The sequence below is a fragment of the Falco biarmicus genome, chromosome 6 (genome assembly GCF_023638135.1).
Source record: "Falco biarmicus isolate bFalBia1 chromosome 6, bFalBia1.pri, whole genome shotgun sequence".
In the NCBI taxonomy this organism is placed as follows: domain Eukaryota; kingdom Metazoa; phylum Chordata; class Aves; order Falconiformes; family Falconidae; genus Falco; species Falco biarmicus.
The window spans coordinates 65313703-65332895 of NC_079293.1; the positions used below are offsets into that span (position 1 = coordinate 65313703).

The 19193-nt window shown below is 43.1% G+C and overlaps 2 protein-coding genes across 3 annotated transcripts in view; one reads left to right on the forward strand and one right to left on the reverse strand.

Annotated features, from left to right (window-relative positions):
• The window catches only part of CDC40 (cell division cycle 40), a 40481-nt gene extending 25752 nt beyond the window's left edge, over positions 1 to 14729 (reverse strand). Inside the window, exons 1-3 of the mRNA XM_056343057.1 lie at positions 14511 to 14729; positions 3789 to 3875; positions 2096 to 2225 (exon numbers count right to left, since the gene is read on the reverse strand). Of these exons, the coding sequence (XP_056199032.1) occupies positions 2096 to 2225; positions 3789 to 3875; positions 14511 to 14702 (409 nt within the window). The 5' untranslated portion in view covers positions 14703 to 14729. The remainder of the gene's footprint in view (positions 1 to 2095; positions 2226 to 3788; positions 3876 to 14510) is intronic.
• Positions 14730 to 15614: 885 nt separating this feature from the next.
• WASF1 (WASP family member 1) overlaps positions 15615 to 19193 on the forward strand; it is a 99985-nt gene continuing 96406 nt past the window's right edge. The window contains exon 1 of one of the 2 annotated variants that reach the window (XM_056344588.1): positions 15615 to 16055. The gene's annotated coding sequence lies outside the window, so the exon portion shown is untranslated. The remainder of the gene's footprint in view (positions 16056 to 19193) is intronic. The other variant, XM_056344587.1, reaches the window with a different exon arrangement.

A 19193-nucleotide genomic window follows, 5' to 3' on the forward strand; every position in this document is an offset into this window, starting at 1 on the left:
TCAAAAACATGTATGACACAGATTTATGCCTAGCAATTATACTTGTGTTTTCATACTTGGTCTTTTCAGAGACAATATCTATTACCTCCTTCCAGATAGGAAAGAGAATATTGAATTTTTTAATAGACAACTTTTTGATAACTTAGAGGAGTGCTATTTTTAATAGATCTTCTAGTGAGCCAGGACATTGTGCTCATTTACTGCATCTTCTAGCTTGAACTTCAGCTTCTCAGTGCTTGTTCTCGTAGTTTAAATTGTCTATATCTCAGCCTTTTCATAGCTCCATTTTCACCATACACAGATTACTATCTATTGAACATTTCTAGAAAGCTGAATATGACAGTTGTACAGTTGCCAATGTTATCAGTCTTTGAAACATATTTTTATACTCACTTGTAATACAGCTTTCAAGGCAGTTGCTGTACACTGATGATATAAAGCAACAGCAGAAACTTTGAGTAGACTTAGTAGTTCTACCTTCCCCCAAACTACACTTCACAAACAAAAAACCCCAAACGCTATATGCCTACAAACCCTTTTTTCCAATATCTGTTTTACACACCCACACAAAAATACACAACCCACATAACATGTAATTTCACAGAACAAAACCTAGTCAGTCCATTCAGATCCTGAACTGGCTCCTACCTGCATTGTCTGTCAAGTTCTAACATCAAAATTTCAGTGAAGTAAGCTGAAGTTATACTATGAAACCAGACATCCATTTCTTAATATTGGCATTTTGTTTATATTCCACATCCTAACAACTCTGTGAAAAGTACCTATTCGCTAAAACTGTGTAAAAGAAAAAAACCCTGTCTTAAATACATTTAAGTCTTTACCATTTATAAGAAAACCTCTAATAAAACCCAAATACGAAGAGATCCTGAGGACATTGTAGTCTCTGATTTTAGGTATTTTTTTCTTCCAGGTTTCACGGTAATACATGGCTCCCACAGATGTTAGCCATAAAGTCCCAACCTCATCCACCACAGAATGCAGTAAGTGAACTCATGCATGCATAAAGCCCTAATGGATTTAAGGGGAGTCATGTGTAGGGAGGTGATTTTGAGGTATGACAGTTTGCAGGGAGTAGTATTTTGGATGTAAATATGAATACAGACAGATGCAAGTCTGTTATGCAAAGTTGAGCGTTGTGACACTAAGTTTACACAGGAAGATCAGAAGTTGCCTAATAGACTGAATATGAAGAATATAAAAGATACTTCATCTGAAAACAAAGATTCATATTTGCAAGACAAGCACTTGTAGTCAAGTTTAAAACAGAAATTAAAGCTTACAACAAAACACAGAAGAAAAATTAACCACTGTTATGTGTAAATACATGGCAGTTTTGTTCTTTCAAACATCCAAAAGAATGCTTAGAATCCATAGTCTTTCCACATTTTCCCTATTAAAAAAAGATAATCCATTTTTCTTACAATCCATAACAAGTCTATTTGAAACGCAAGCTTCTCCAAAACTCAAATGTTTCATTATTCAGATGCAACTATTTTAAGTGTAAAGGTTCTTCAAAAGAAGAAAGCAGCTACTATAATGACTACCAATATAGAGTTGTTTGGGTCTGTCTTTGCTAAGAATATTCTAGTAATATATTTCCACTTTCTTTGATTCCTGTTCATTCAGCTTGTATCTAGAGGCAACCACTCCAAAGAACCTGACAACTCAGTAAGGCTTCCTTTTGGTTTTGAGAGCTACCTTTAGTTAGAATCACATGAAAGAATCTATTTGCATAACAGATCTACAGTTATTTGTCATATTTCAAGTGTGAAATTTTGATTTGTGTTTACTACACTGATGCAACTAATGGAAGGATTAATTAAGAGGGGTTTGGTAGGAGGTCATACGCTTGATTACACTTTCAAAGGGAATTACAAAATGAGATTTCCCAAATAAATACTATGATCTCCAATCATATGGATTCTCATTCAAAGACCTTTCCCCATTTTAATAAGTCTGTTAAAAAGCAATTTAGAGAACTTGTAGTCCTCTTAACTGTTCTATAGAGAACAATTTCTTTTGTCCAACCTGGGTATAATGAAGGTGGAAGTGAATTCCACTGTTAAGGACTTACCATAGGTTGCAAATGTTCTTCTTTGTTGTTCAAACATGAAATCATTGATGTGAGCTGGTTCTGCATATCCAGAAAGCATATTTCTAGGTGCAGCCATTTGTTGAGTCCTAAATGGGTTTTCGGGTCCAAACTACACCAACGTCAAAAGAAAGTATAGAAGAATTACTAATTTCGTGTGCATGTATTTTTTCGGGAAAAAGCACAGGAAAATAAAGATTTGTCTTTCAAATATTGTAACGCAAAATCACTTAACTTTATAGTTCTTTATGACTACTGAATACACTTCTTGGTCTGCTATTTTACACAGTAATCGCTTACACAGTTGCTTTGAACAGCTTGTTTTCAAGACTGAACATTCTAGTCTGTATTACTGGTACAGAGGACAAATCAATACCTAGTTGACACAAAACACTGCCATTCAATAAGTGATCAGTTTAAGCATTCAGAAAACAAAACCACAGCATACTGTCCCTTGTAAGTGAGAGATATCCAGTAAGTGGTATCAGGTCCTACTAAACTTGTGTACTTAGTATGGAAATTACACTGCCAACAATACCTGCTTGCGTTTAAAAAGCAACTGGGGACTTGCTGTATTATTCCAGGAAACAAAGTTATGAAACCCTGCCTTGCTTTTCTTCTTGCAAGATGACAAATGCCAATATTCCTGACCATACCATGGTTAGGGAAAAGGACAGTGAATATAAAAAAAATGCAATACACCGAGACTAATATCAAACTAAATTTAATTGTAACCCCTGTGCCTATCAGCCATATTTGGAGACACCTGAGACTATCCTGTATTACACTTCCCTAAGTAAAACACTTACACAAGGTAACACTATACTAAGTCTAAATCAGTATTTTTGCTGACACACTTCATGGCTTTGGTATGTTGCAAAATGCAAGCTTGCTATGAAAAGGCCAATTTATGTGGTTCCACAAAAGGTTTTCTACGCATAAAGCACAACTAATGTAGAAATTTCAGACTGATGCAGCCTTTGCCTAACTACAGTGCTGCCCCAGTCTAACAGAGGACAAACGGCACAAAGAAGTTAAATACTGAAAAAAGTTAGAAGTCTGAACAGCTATTTTTATCTTTCAGATAGCCTGTCAGTTATAATACAGAAGAAAGTGGTCCACACGGCACCAAGCAGTCCAAATTCAGCCTAAAACGTTTTTTCACTATATCCATTTAGCATAGGTTAAGTTATTAAAATACTTAACACTGATGTGAATAGTTATACTGAAAGTACTGGGATATAAATTTTGAATCTTCCTCTTAAAAGTCATATCTCTGGAAGACTTATAACTGTTCATTTTGGTCTAAAGTAGCACAATGAGTAAATAGCAAAAATGTGAAAATGGTAAGAGACTACTTTAATTCAGGTCATGTTTTACTCAACGTCTTTATAATGCTATTTTCCTAGCTTGATTTTTAATTTCCGTAGCTATAATTCTGATAAACGCTTTAGGATTCTTCTTAGAGTAACTTTATGCAGAACGTTAAAATTCAAGCATTAAAAATACCAACACACCTGTGTGGAATCTTTTTTCAATTTGGCCAACCTAGATTCCAAAATACAGCAAGCATCCAAAGAAGATATGCCTTATATGAATTTCATATGAGATTTACAGAACCTCTGCCCTTTAAGCCAAAGGCATTCCTGCTTTAAAGATGAGATTTGTTTCTTACCTCAGGTGCAAACATGGTTTCATAAGTGGGATTATATTGAACTTCCTTGATAGCAGGATCAAGATGGACTCCTGTTTCCACATCTTCCTGAAATAAAACAGACATATTGATAAACAAATTTTCATATACAGGCTTCTAAAAATATGACATTATCCCATTTCAGACCAAATTACAGCTGTAGCTCAAGTTGACACTTTCAGCACTATGCATGGAGAAAAGTAGCTTGGCCAAAGTTTCTATTTTAAAAAATACAAAACCAATGTCACGGCCTCACTAAAACATTCATCTAATATACGTACAGAATTTTGCCTGTTTTATTTGGGTTTTTTGATTTACTTTTTTAAAAGACTTTATGCGCACATTTTAAAAAAGCAGCAAGATTGGAGGCAAGCTTTTTTTCTGAGGATGTTTGAAAACTAAACCTTGTCACGAAGCGCCAACTACAATGGTCACCAGTTTAATACAAAACGTGTGAAAACTAGAGTTCTACAAAAGGTAGAAGGCAGAACTCACAAGTAACTGTTTCGTAATATAGTTAGGGGAGAAATATTACACATCAGTGCAAACATACACATAACAATGAGTTTCAGAGAATCTAATGATCCCTTATGTCCAAGTTTTTACCAAAAAGTGTAATTCAGCTTTAGCATCTCAAACTCACTCAATCTTGCTTTGCGTTATAGTGTCTTGAAAGAGCAAAATGGCATGTACTTTATTTATGTAATATTGTTAGCTATTCTCTGACATACCATGCCCAGGAGCTTTTTTCCTCCCCATTTCAACAGCAGGTCAATTACAAAAAAAAAAAAAATTGCCTAGGCATGCAACTTAAAAAGTTTTAAAACCTGGTTTTCTAGAACACAGAAAAGAAAAACAGTACCTAAAGATCTTTGGCTTGTTACCTGATTATATTTGGGTAAAACTGTTAAAAAAAAATTAAAAAAAGCGTTGTTTGTTTGTTTTTTCAAAAACAATATCAGCAACCCCATCAGCTGTTTTTCTAAGACCACTGTCTTAGTAGAATTGTTAAGTCCAGATAGAAGGCTTTACTTCCACTGTGTATCAATTATTTTAACAGGCAGGTCCAGCTACTGCACTGGTCTTGCTTGAGCCCCTAGCACTGCCAATTCTTGGACTGACCTCATTTCTCTCATCACACGACCTTTTCAATTCACTGGGCTTGGATGACAGTGGCTACTGGTACAGTCACAGCCCTGACTTTCATACACTATGAACTTGCTTAGAAACAGCACAGCAGGCCTAATCCAGTCACTCCGCAACAAAAACAAGACTCCCCCATCCCCAGCTAGAATAGAGGCATTAACCCGTATTATCTACACATTTACATTTCCTTTCACAGCTCCCTGATCTGAGGACATTTTCCATAGACAACTGTTTCAAGTCAAATCATATAGCTTGCTCTGCCACTAGACTTCATATCTTATCCACCAACCTTATAATTTGAGGAAATAGAAATTAGTATAATTGATAATATGGCAAAATTCATCTGACTATCAGTGACATTTAAACAGTTATCAGCTTGCTTGAAATTAAGACACAGGTATTTCTCCTGCTCTTTAAACTGCAAAAGTGAGAAAAACCCAGTTTTGAAAAAATTCCAAGAATTTTTCAGTTCTGCTATTTTTTTCTCCCTATTAAGTCCTATTATATGCTGCTTGGTAATTGAGAAAAGAAACAGATTGTGCCACAAAAGCTGATCCTCTGCTGGACAATTATAGCAATTCTGGTTCTACTTTGCTGCTGGTGGAACAGTGCTGAGTCACTTGGAAGCCACACAATATGTTCACTCCTCGACCACCACAGGCAAAATCTTTCTGTGTGAAAACCACCGAGCCTTGAAATTGAAGCACGTGTTACATTCATCAGAGCTACACTCCTGAAGACCTTCAGCCTTATTCATGATTTCATATATTTGGGTATCAAATTATGATCTGTTAATATGCTGCTGAAGAAGATAATTATTGTCTTTTCACTATGCCATTTCATTATAAACTATACAATACTTCGAACATGTCCCAACTCCCCAGCTTACTTCCTCAGTATTTTAAAGAATCAAAATCTTGACATATTGACACAACATATTCTGAAACGTTAGCCTATGTCAAGAGTCCAAATTGCAGCAGACAAATTATCCTTTGGTCAACATCTGATAAATGCCATTTTGTACAGCAGTATGAGACTCTGGTAGGTAGCAGAAACACTAAAAGTATGCTTTTACCTATTTTTACCCAGTCCATCAATCATATCACAAATTGGCAAGCTATCTGCATTGGGGCATACTGGTTGTTTTTTGGGTTTGTTTTGTTGAGTTTTTTTTATGAGAGGAAAGAACTCAACAGCAACCTCTGCAATATGCTGAAGATCACTGGGTACAACTGCATGCATCACCAGAAGACCGTTTCAGCAGAACTCATCTAAGACCAAAAAAGCAAAAAAAGTAAATGTACAGATTGTATGACTCTGTCCCCTTATGTTGGCAACAGCCAGCCAATAGAACTTACCTGCATGCATTTTAGATGCATTTGCTATACCTACAGTGAACAGAGAAGGGATCACAGGAGCAGCAGTCTGGCAGAGCTGTGACTGAGATAAGGTAATCTAAGGGATCACGTCCCTCTGCTGTGCTGTAGTTTTTCCTTTGATCACACATGACATGTCTTGATTTATCTAAAAGCCTAAGGTGAGCATTCATCATGTAGCTTATGTCCCAAGCGTGACACAAGCAGCACTGCGGGATGGAAGACTATCAGTAGCCACTCTGAAAGACAAGGGCATCTGTGAATTGAATGATGGGCTAAGCATTACCCTAGGTCACTTCCCATTCACAAAGGCACAGGAATCATAAAAAGGGGGGTCAAGAAGCTGTCAATTTAAAAACGATACAGTGTTCTTCTGGAGAAAGCTAAAATTTCAGCTGTAGGACTGATAGAGAAGCAGCTTGTGTTTGCTGCAACTTGGAAACGATAAATATGGGCTTTACGGCATGCTGTAGTATCATTAAAGGTCATACACCCTATATAACTTGGAAAAAAGGATTAAGGTTTTAGGAAGTTATGTTTTACTGAATATGGTTTTCTTGGAAGACATAATACCACAGAATTGCAAACTTCAGCTCTACATGTCATCTCTGCTTTTCTCAGCCCTGGTAACAAGCACCCAACTGAAATACAGTGGCCACACTGGGCATCACATATCAGGTAAGATACATGCTGCTGAAAAGGGTCCAAAAGAGAAAATCAAGAACGATCAGAGAGCTAATATAATATGCTCTGTATAGAAAAATGGAACCATCTAATTCAGCCTAAAAAAAAGGCTGAGATTATACAACGCAGTAGAAATAAGGACAGCCAAACACTGAAATTGCTCAGTTCACAGATCCACTGAAGTAGATTGGTTAAATGAGTGTCCGGACAGAAGCAGGTACCACTCTTGATGCAAGGCAAAAGAGAAGCAGATGATATCTTAGCACCAAAACACTTGGTGAGTTGGTTGGGGTTTTTTGCTTGTTTTTTAAATAGATGTGATATCTACTTACTTGCAGCATCAGATTGATTTACAGTTTAGATATGATTTGATTAGGTAAAAAAGTTCTTTGACACTTAAATGCTCTCCTTTTGCCTCTCTCATCCTACAAGACAGTATCACATTATCACAGGGAAGTGGCACTCAGGGTTGTACTCTGGAATATTAGCATTTCCTAAGTAATCTACCTTGAGACAGAAAGAAGCTTTTCAAGCTAAGTGTAGACAAGCAGGTGCTTCACTATAACTCCCCAGAGATCACAGAATATCTAGCTCCTACCAGGGTGTGCTCCTTTAGCCCTACCATAAAGGCCCTTCAGCCAGTTAAAAGTCAGCACAGGAAAGAGCACAGGAAATAGAAGGGATTTCAGACTATAAATACAGTAAGTCAGATTAGCTTTCCTTCTTCTGATTCCTTAAATATGAACCAGTCCTGGTTTTCTTTGGAAAAACCCTACCCGAACGCCACAAACCAAAACTGTTATTAATGAAAAGTACTTGATTTATAAATGTAAAATAATTCAGTAAATTAAAATCTGAAAAAAAGCTTGCTAGAAGTTTTTTTATATATATATGCAAGACAAAACCATTTTTAAATAAAGCACAGGCCAAATCCCTGTCATAGGCATCAAAGCAAAGCCTTAAATAAAAGAAACTAGCTGCAGTATGGACTGCAACACTGGATGCTAATTCTGTTCCTTGAAAAGAATACAACATTGCTTATGTTAAGGCAACTCACAATCCTTTTCATCCACAATATCTTAAAATTTCAGCCAAATTCTGTAAACCCCACTGTGCTAATATGTGGCTACCTGTAGGTTTAATGAGAGCCATTTATGCATTTAGAAGCAGAATCTGACAGTTAAATCTCATGTGTTTGTCTAAACATGAAGTTTGTTAGAACAAACCAAAGGTCAGCATTTTCCATTATCATATCATGCAAGTAAAGAGTCGTGGTTCTATGTGGTGGTTTTTTTCTGGACATTTAGATAATAAGCCTACAATGTTCCCTTCTCCCCAGGTAAATTAATTACTGATTAGCCAAACAGCTAAAAAGGGCAGGCTGCTTTGCATAAGATTTAATTAGTTTTAATTATCCATTAAATTAAAATGTGGTAAATTAAGACCCCATCCCGTGAGTCACAGAGGCTTAAGCAATTTGTCAGTTACCAATTCTTGCATAAAGCACTTGGGCTGTCAAATACAGAGTATTGTCTCATTCTAAAGATTTTCAGATTTATTACCATGAGTTAAATGGCATTTACAATGAAGTCACAACATTAAGATTTGGTTGTTATCAGCTTTTAGTCATTCTACCCATTTATACACTCTTAAAAGTAAATGTCCATCCCACTAACTTTAATAAAATAAACTACCAAGAAAAGCATCTGTTAAATGCTTTTTGTGTAACCAGGCTAGATTCCCAGCATCTTGTAGGATGACAACTTCTAAACATCTATATAAGATATTTTGTGCCAAAGAAAGCAGGAACCCCCACCATATTAAAATAAGCCAAAACATTCCTAATAAATGAGACCTCCTGAGTCACTAATCCCCACTCACATCACCGCTACAGAAGGGTCACACACTGACTTTCTATCTTTCCTCTCTCCATAGCTGGGCAGGCATTAGGTTTTCAAGAACATTAAGAAATACGACTGAGGTCTATTTCTTCCCCTGAAGTAGTATTTTTCTGGATACCTGCATAGTGCCAAAGGTAAACTAGATTCAACATAGCAGACCCAAGACTTCCAACCCCTTCCCACATTAAAAGCAACACAAACCATCCAGCTCCCTGCACTGGGCCAGGCCAGCCTAGTTGATTTCAATCCAATAGTTGAGTATCCTCTCCTCAAAACCACTGAACTAGACATTGTAGACAAATACTGTAAAATCTGCTCCCATCCAAGTCTCACCCTGAACTGACGGAGATCAAACAGTAAATGTTCTCTCCAAAAGCAAAGATGCAACATTTCCTGTGAAAGTGATTTCTTCAGAATGTGCAATTTCCTGAATTTCCTTCAGCATTTTTAATTCAATAGTGAAGGCAAATACTTTGTGAGCAATCCTAAGAGTGATTTCTTTTCATATCAATAGAAGCCATAGGAAAATTAATTGCAATTGATTTTGGCAACGTCTAGCAGAATATAACTTAGAAAGAATTCTAAACTAAGAGGCTTAGAGTGAAACCACTATTGTTAGAGGACTTCAAACACATGCTGGCCTCTACTTTCAAAGTAAAGCCAGCATTACTAAAACACTGAACAAACATTCATAATGCACTGGTGTTAAGGACCAAGTAAACTGAGTGTCTGTATTTGACTTTTCAGTTTATGTTCTTAAGTAGCCTAGTTCACTCCACACATAAAAGCCACCGCTAACAAACACACCTTACTTAGACAGTTTCTGAATAGCTAATTACAAAGGAGCTCTAGATCATCAGACTTCCATTATTAAATATATTCTGGGTTTCTTCTCACTGCATTAGCCACAGTTAATCAGTTCACAAAACAGACTTGTTTAAGAGTGTAAGAGATGGAAGAGACTGCCTAGCCCAGTACCACAGGCACTGCCATGCTGAGGAGGAGATCTCTATGGCCAATCCATACCTAGTGCCTCAGGTTCTCCATAGATTCACACCCCACAATAACCACAGTCAACAACTGTCCTGGAGCTACACATCCTGCAGCAAGATGCTCTTACAGAGCAGAAAGGCCTAAGGCTTACTCCAGGTGGGCTCTATTTCTTCTTAAAGCAGGCTGGAGCAACAGATAAGAGCCCCTCCCTGCACGAGGCCTGACTAGGAGCAAAAAGCACTGGTGTTCCTGTATGGGAGGGAAGAAGGGAGATAACCCTCCCTTTCTCTGGAAGCCACATGTATAGCTCATAGGAAACATTATAGAGGCAAAAGGGTTGTAACTACTATTGATTTTAACTACCTTAAATCTCACCATGAAGCTGATTAAGGCAAAAACATCCATAGAAAACCAGTATCAAAGCACCAGGATGGTGTGGGCTTAGCCAGTGTAGTTACCAGAGTCAGCTGGGATGGGCAAGTTATGCTTCACAAAGATCTGCTTCTGCCATGAGTAGATGAACCTACTGTATCTTAAAGATAAAAAAGAGAACAGGACTTTATTTTTTCATACAGAAAACACAACTACCAGCAGGAAGCTGAGAATACTCACATCTACCTCAACAAGTCAATGAATTGACAAATTCTTGCAGGAGTCACAGGACCTGACTTTTCTCTGAATGAAAGTCCACTCACGATGGGATAAACAAGTACTGAACCTCCACTCTCATGGTGCAAGCATTGAGGACACCACAAAACTATTCCATATGTCCTGCCCCTCACAATGACCACTGCTGGAGAGAAGACATTTTCTCTGTTGGCAAGCAGGCTCCCTTCTCTTTGCAGAACAGCCTCTATCAACAACACTGTCCTGTTTACTTGCTAACTGATGATGTATTTGGAGTAAGAAAATACCTTTATTAACTCTCTCCACAAAAGAAAACATCGGCCTTACAATAACTTGATACCTAGGGGAGACTAAGAGCAGGGCAAGCGTACATGATACTACTTCTGCACTCTCCCAACAGCTAAATATTTTCAGGTCAGAAAACTTGTTGAGCTTGAAGCAATCTGTGTATTTTCTGACACCTCTTCTTTCAATGGATCTCTTCCAAGTACTTGTCCAGACTCTCCTTGTAACAGTGTAAACCTCTTGCATACACAATACTTATTGGCATGGGAACAGCCCTAATACATGTTGTGTGAAGAACTATATCCTTCTGTTTGTTTTGAACCCAACTCCTACTAGTTAGCTTATAGTTGCTGTACTGGAAGAAGCAGTAAGTATTCAACCCCCTCTCCATGCCATTTAACGATTTTTGTAGGTCTCTGTCATTACTCTTCACCTCAGCCATCTCTTTTTCAGTTTTAGCCTTCTCAATAATCCTTCAACTGAAGCAGAACCCTTCTTCAGCCCTTCTGCCTTGCTTTTTGCAGCTATAATGTATCCTTTTCTGGATGAAGGGACTGGAAGTGCATACCTTCTTCCTCTGTTGCTAAAATCAGTAGAAACACGCACTTTCATCTAATTGGCTTTCCAATTTAAAATTAAAGTAGAAGTATTACTGGATTAAAGTAACCAATAATTATAACTCAATGTTATTTATTATGAGTAGTTTAACATGAAGATCAGCACGAGGCCTTATTTTAACAAGCAGACTGTAACAAAAGCCATCCCCTCAAACTTTTAAAACACAGTTATAAATCATTAATACTGTTTCCAGTAACAGAAAAAAATATTTTCACTGAACTACATTTTTATATATCTATGATGTACTTTGAGGCAAGGACTCTGCAGATTTCTGTAGAATAAAGAAATACATCTTGGAGTAACATCTTAGGGCTACAGTTTATATGCTAATTTAAGTAACAACAGGAAAACCAAATGCTGTAGCTGAGTGTGCTAACAATTATGCCTTATTAATAAAGAGAGAGGAACATACTCCTCTTTAAAGTACACACAAGTCTAATGTCTGTGCAAGTTAAGAGGGCAAAATTCTGAATCAAAATGGGTACAGTGATTAGAACTAGGATGCAGAACACCAACCCGTTAAGATTTACATTCTCAACGGCCAAAAATGCACTTGTGTACAGCTGTCATTTATATTTATTGTATGACTAACCCTTCTAGCCTTCCTTCTGAGCACCATCTTTTCTTACCCATTCCTGGTCCCTTGTGTAATACATATCCATGCACTTAAGAATACTTGATCATTATTCATGTCAAAACAACATTTGCACAAGTGAAGTGATACTAATGAACTGTAACTCTGCTTTCCTCCTCAGTCAACTGGCTGTTTTTCCAGCTCCATACTTAAAAGAATTCTTGTGACCTACACTCAAACTTCATGTCTTTCACATTTGTTCAGCAAGTACTTTCCAATCCTAAAGAATCCAGGTGAATTCCTGAGGGGGTGACTGGCAAGCTTTCACTCCTGATTGGTGGGATGCTATCATTTTTAGACATGGAAGGTGTTGAGAGCATGTTGTCTATGAGACCAGCACTTCTTTCTTGAACCATGAAAGTCTGGAAAGAAAGCCTGACATCACTCTACAAGGAAATGATCTATTACTCCTCAAAGAAAGTTATGGTGCTAAAAGAACCTCCATTATGCTGTGTATTCAGAAAGCCTCAGCTTGAAGGCATTGATTCTTTCATTTATATGCATCTCATCTATGATCTCAAATAAAAATGATAGACAACATTTTAATTGAACATCTTGATACTCAGAAACCTCACTTCCTTTTTATCTTGGTTAGCAGAACACCTGCGGCAGAGACGGTCCTAGTTGTACTGGTGGCTACCCCTTTCACGACAGAGCCTGATGAACAGTTTTGAATTGAACTGAATGTGCGACTGACACCTAACCCTTTCCTCCAGTGCTTGTTCCTACTCTGGCACTGGGCTTTTAACTGATTTAATTGTGCTGGCACAGCATTTGTGCTGGCACAGCATTTGTGCAGCTGCACTGCAAACTGGATGGAGGAATGGATCCAAGGTCAAACAACTCCAATATAGTTATTTATTTTTTTAAAAAATTCAGGTTGGTTCCCTGATGTCAGCCACCAAGCAACTGCATAAACCTTTGTGCTGGCATGGCAACTACTGCTACAGCCTTAAGAGTGGTAAAGAGCACAGCCAACGAATGCTACTTGCCACTTGCCATGACAATCAAGAGATATTACATATGTTAATTAGCTTTCCTTTCAAAGCCTGTACAAGACAGTCTGCCGGAAGCTGCAATTTAATATTTCTAAGACCAAGGGATAAGAAAATGCACATCTAGTCAGTACATATGATATAACATACATATGCAAATATGATCAGTTGTGATAGCATATGAATTAACTAATGACAAATTAAGAGATTCTATCCACCTCTTTGTGACAAAGTAGGAAACTTTTCAGAACTGGAAGCAATACACTACTACAGTGACAGTCATCATGATGAGACACTTGGTTTTTATTAGAAATCAGTTGCCTATACCAAAGTTCCAAAACTCTTCCCTCTTCCTTTTTCTGGAATCACAAAAGTGAACCAATATGATACTGAACTTGGAAAATTAAGGTTTCCCCAGGTGTCACAGTTTAACTCGAGCTGTTGACTAAGCACCACACAGCCACTTGCTCACTCCCCACCTCCCCAGATGGACGGGGAGTGGAATCAGGAAAAAAAGTAAAATTTGACAGTTGAGATAAGAACAATTTAATAACGGAAGTAAAATAAAAATATAATAACAACAACAATTATAATGAAAAGAAGGGAGATGGGGACAGGAATAAAATCCAAAGGGAAGGGGGTAAAACCCCTCAAGCAAGTGTACAATACAATTGTTTACCACCTGCTGAGTTCCCAAGCATTGACTGGCAGGCCCCAGCCAACTCGTCCCAGTTGGTACACTGAGCATGACCTTCTGTGGTATGGAATATCCCTTTGGCTAGTTTGAGGCAGCTGTCCTGGCTGTGTCCCCTCCCAATTTCTTGTGCCCCTCCAGCCCTCTTGCTGGCAGGGCCCGAGAAACTGAAGACTCAGTTTCCCAGCCACAACAGAAAACATCAGAGTTATCAACATTATTTTTGCACCAAATCCAAACCACAGCACTGCACCTGCTACTAAGAAGAAAATTAACTCTATCCCTGCTGAAACCAGGGCACCAACAGAAACACTGAGCAGCTTTCAGGCAGCTCTTTAGAACAGCATTCAGCTGCATTCAGCCTATCAAGTATCGATTTCACCCCATCACTCGGGCAAACCACATAAAAAAACATGTAAAACTCGGGGGAACAGAAGACAAGAGCATCTAAATAACTCCAAGCAAGGGACGGGTTTGAGATGGAGATAAGCTTAATCGCCACAGCGGGATCCACCGGCCGAGGTCCCGACACACGCCCGCCCTCCCCAGCTCCGTCCCAAACACCGCGGGGCAAGGCCAGGCCAGGCGGCGGCAACGGTCCCCCCGCCGGCCCCACACCCGCTCGCTTGCACCCCGCTTCCCCGGGCCGGGGCAGCCTAAGGCTGTCTCCAACGCCAGAGGCCGAGGGTGCGGCTACAGCAGCAGGCGGACACGGCGGGCCCCGGTCCCTCGGGGGCGGAGGGACACCTACCTTCACAGCTACTTCCGGGGCCGCGTCGACAGCCAGGGCCGGGGGGGCAGCGGGCGGCGCCCGGAGGTGCAGCACGGCGTCGCGGCTGGCGAGCACGGCGTCGCGCTGGGAGCCGCCCTCGGACTCGGGCTCCGAGTCAGGCTCCGAGTCGGAGCCGCCATAGGAGGCGAGCGCGGCGATAGCCGCCGACATCTTGGCGCAGGGGATGGCGGGACGAGCAGGTCCTGGCAGTTCCGCGGAGTTCGCCGTGTCCCTTCCCCCGCAGAACGAGCGGGTGGGGCTGTACCTTAAAAGGTAGCTCATTAAAACGAAAATACGCTCTAAAGGATAAGTTATCGACTTATATGGGATATACGGGTGTCTGAGGGAGTGGGTTATCTCCCTTTGCTGTTGTTGGTGCTTAACCTTTCAGGACTCCCAGGCAGAACTACAGGCTCCAGCATGCAACGCGGCCCAGGCCCAGCGGGCTCTGCCGAAGGGGTGACGGTCCGGCGGCACGGTTGCCATGGCGCGGACTCTGTCGTCCTGCCGCCTAGGCGGAGGAGTTCCATGGCACCACTCTTGCCGGGGAGACGAATGCGAAGGGAGCTTCCCGCTGCCCGTTCCCGAGGAACACGCCCCGGCCGATGACAGGGGCACGAACCCGAGCGCTCGTCCGCGCTGGGCGCCGCGCCCCCTCCCTTACGGCCTGTCACGGGCGCTTGGGGTTTCGTCCCACGCCCGCCTGCGCCTCGCGTGACGGCGGGGGAAAACGTTCAACAGCGGGTGGGCGCGACAGCTCGTGGGCGCCCGCGTCCTCCCGCACACAAAGGGCTTCCGCGAGCTCTTCGGCAGCGAGGCGGCAGCGGAGCGGGCCGCCACACAGCCTAGGCGCCCGGCGCTGCAGGGCTGCTGCTGCCGCCCGGGCCGGCTGCGCCCCCGCCGCTTACTCCTGAGATCCCACCGCCTCAGCCCGAGGCGGGCTGTGCCGCGGGGAGCCCCGCCCCCTCCCGCTGATTGGCCGCCAGCAGCCGGCTTCGGGCGCATCACAACGGCGGGCCCCGCCCCGCCCGTGCCTGGGAGAGGGAGCCGGCGGGCCGGACTGTACCACCTGCCGCCCGCGGGGTGGGGTGGGCTCGCCTTCCTCACGTCGCGGGGTTGGGGGGGCGGCGCATGGACCAGCCCGAGCATCGGGCGGGGGGGCCGGGGCCGACGGCCGGGTAAACATCCCTGCCTCCCGCCCCCCCCCCCTCCCGCCTCGGCGCGCCGGGAGAGGCCCCGCCTCCGGCGCGCACACACACACACACGCGCGCGCTGTCCTGTGCCTATTGTGAAGCCTTCGGGGGAGCTCCGCGCCGCCGCCGGGGCCGCACGCGCCCCGCCGCCTCCCCCCGCCCGCGGAGCCGCCGGCCGGCCGCGGCGCGCGCGGAATGGCAGGCGCCGTTTGAAGTTCCAGCGCCCCAACGGCTGCGGGGGCAGCGCGAGGCGAAGGCGGAGGGAGGGGCTGAGGCGAGCGGCGTGAAGGTGCGAGGCGAGGGGAGGCAGCGCACGGCACCGGGCCGGCCAGTAAGTGCCCCGCACCCTTCCTCGCGGCCCCCGCGGGGGCGGGACCGAGCCCGCGCCCCCGCTCCCCTTCCCGGCGCCGCGAGGCGCGCCCGCCCCACAAAGGGACCGGCCCCCGCCAGGTGCCGGCCCCCTCCCCTTTGTCCGCGCCCGTGCGGCGGGGGGGGGGGCGGCGGCGGGAGCGCGGGGAGCACGTCGCGGCCGCGGAGCCCCGTCCCTCCGCCGCCCCCGCCGGCAGGGGCAGGGGCAGGAGGGGGCCGCGTTGGCGCCGGAGCGCGGCGCTTTCCTCTCTCTCCCCTCGCCGCCCCGACCGCTCGCCCCGCTGCCCGTGCCCGGCGAGGGGGCGGCGGGGTCGCCTGGCGGGGAAGGTGGGGTCAGCGGGCAGCGGCCCGGGCGGGGGGGCGGCGGGGTGACGTCAGCCGCAGCCAGGTGCGAGCTGCGGGGCGGGCCGGGCCGGGGGCGGCGGGCGGGCTGAGGTGCGGTGCTGTCCCCTCCCGGTCGGCCGGCGCCGCGCCGCTGGGCTGGCCGGGGCTCGGCGGGCAGAGGCGGGGACGGGCGGCGGGTTCGCCGTTGGCGGGCGAGGGGATTCGATCCGCTGCGCGGCGGATCTGCCCCCGGAACACTGCTACCATTGTTCGGCTGGCGGGGGATCGCGGCTGGCCGGGGATCGCGGCTGGCCGGCGGCGGGAGGAGCACGGAGCTTCCAACTTCTCCGGGCGGCAGAGCGCCCGTCCCCCGGGGCGGGATACATGGCGAGGGGAGCGCGGCGGGGCTGGCTGCAGCGCCGGGTGGGCGCCTCGCACGGGCTGGCACCTGGAGCAGCGCGGTGCCGTGACTTCCTTCCCGGCTGCATGTGCTTCCAGAATTAAAGTGAACATACAGTGACATCTAATTGTGGCACGGTGGCATTTAATCAGATTAAATGCGCGAGTCTGATTTTTTCCACCCTTCTCAGCAGTCGCGGTTTTAAACGGGTACCTTAGCTTAAGAAGGTGTAACTTGGCTTCTTTTTGAAAAAAATGGTAGAAAAAATGTAAGGGTAAATAGAAAAGTGTGCACGGTGTACGGAGTGTGGAGCAAGATGCTGCGTTTAGGTCTGTTTTACTAAACAAGGACCTGCCTCTTCTTTGTATGCTAGAATCAGGATCTTAGGTAACTAAGTCCCACATTTTCGACACTGAGACCTTTCTTTTTGCATCTCCAACAACTGAAAATACTACCCTTAACTAGCAGTTCATATGGTAATGAGTTAGACTTTCTCTTAAATGTATGGATGATACATCTGCAAGTAAGGAAATCTACATGAGCTTCATGTGAATCACTGCTTATTAATATCTAAAGTGGGTCTTCCACTGCAGTCCATTTGTTTATTAGCTGTAATTGTTAACTGATTCCATACGACTGCATTCCTTTTTCTCTTGGCATGCCGATGCTGGGTGTTGTCTGAAGTTGAAAGGTGCGCTTCCTGAAAAGTGAAATATTTCAAGATCTATTTGTGCAACCAGTCTGTGACATTTTAGCTGGAGAATTGTGTTGAAAATGATTGAAATGGTTCTGCTTTATTATCCTTGGATCCAAAATGTTTGATTGACAAAGCTTTGGTAGTTTGCTTAAGTATGTTCAGCTACGTTGTGTCCAAGCATTGCCAGTGAAATTTAAGTCATATGGGATTCTAGATGCTTTCATTGTAGATCCTATGAAAATTACTTACTGGTTTAAGTTAGTTGCTTTTCTGGTACCAGCAGGCTAGTATATAAGCAAGCACACAAGAAGTCGTTCAGTGGAACGCTGTTCTGAAGTTTCTCTTTGCTTAAATCGTAGCAAGGACTAATTTTTAGCAAGCATGCAGATGCCATTTTTGAATATGAAATACTGACTTGACTATGCTTCAGATCTGTAGATGGATGATATACATGGTTATCTAAAATCTGGTTTTACTGAAAAAGCTGAGGAATTGCTGCTCATCATCTATGTGGAGATAATATCACATAGTGACTATTGACTGTATATTTGTGAGTTGAAGAAGAAGCTGATTAGTATAAAACAAATGAAGAGTGATACAGCTTTTAAAAAAGTCTTTTCATTGATTACTGTATGCTGTTAAGTACGTTCTGTTGTAATCGGGTTCCAGAAAACATAGTATGTTATGTGCTGGATGCTGCTGGTTCTCCAGGCAGGGTGGGAGGTGATTTGGGTTATTTGGCTTTCCTTTGCATCCAGCTTTTCCGCTGCTGTTTTTCCTTGCAGTCACTGCACCTCTCTTGCTTTGGTTTCTCCAAAGGAAGATAAAAATTTCCTGCTTTGTACAGCACTTTTGCATATAAAAAGGGCCTTTTGGCACATTTGTTACTAGTCCAGATGGTGAATACTATACCAAGTATTACCATGCCTTCCTTTTTTCCCCAGGTGAAAGAGGAAGAAGTATTTTAAAAGACTAGTTCCTTGAGCAGTAGAAGCCTGGCATCTTACCCTTTTTCTTCTTTTTTTTAAAAAATATCACAGATGATTGTAAGCTCTAATTGATTTTTTTTTTTCCCCCTCCGTTTGAAACATTTATAGTCTCAACCTTTTGTGGGTCATCTAATGTGTAATAAGGTCTTAATGCGTACTGCAGCCTTTCCCTTGGTCAGGACACTGCTAGCATCTTGATTTCATGAACTTAGCATTTTCTTTGCCGGTTATCTTTGAGACCTCTACCCTTCTGTCAGATTTGATTGGATTCAGCCATCTAGTTTTAAAGCGGAGGAACCCCCCTCTCCTCCCGCACCACTTCCTCCGTGAGACTAACTTCCTTAAAAAGCTGGGGTAAAATACTTAAGTTTTACCTGAACATTTTACAATTTTTCTTTCACTCTTTCTTTTTTCCCCTGTAGTAGGTAATGGAAGTCTATTCCCCCGTGTTCTTATATGTATTTTATCCTACTTTCTTTTCCCTTTACTTGCTCGTTCATAGTTCTTTTTTGTTGCTTTCCATGATGGATGTTCTTTATATCAGACCCTGTGTTTTCTGTTGGTTTTTCTTTCCCAGAGAAGATGATGCATATAATCCTGCTTCTTCTGTTTATATATATATGTATTATTTATATATTTTTTTAACACTCTTAAACTGCTATCAACCCACTTGCATGTACACTCACTTCT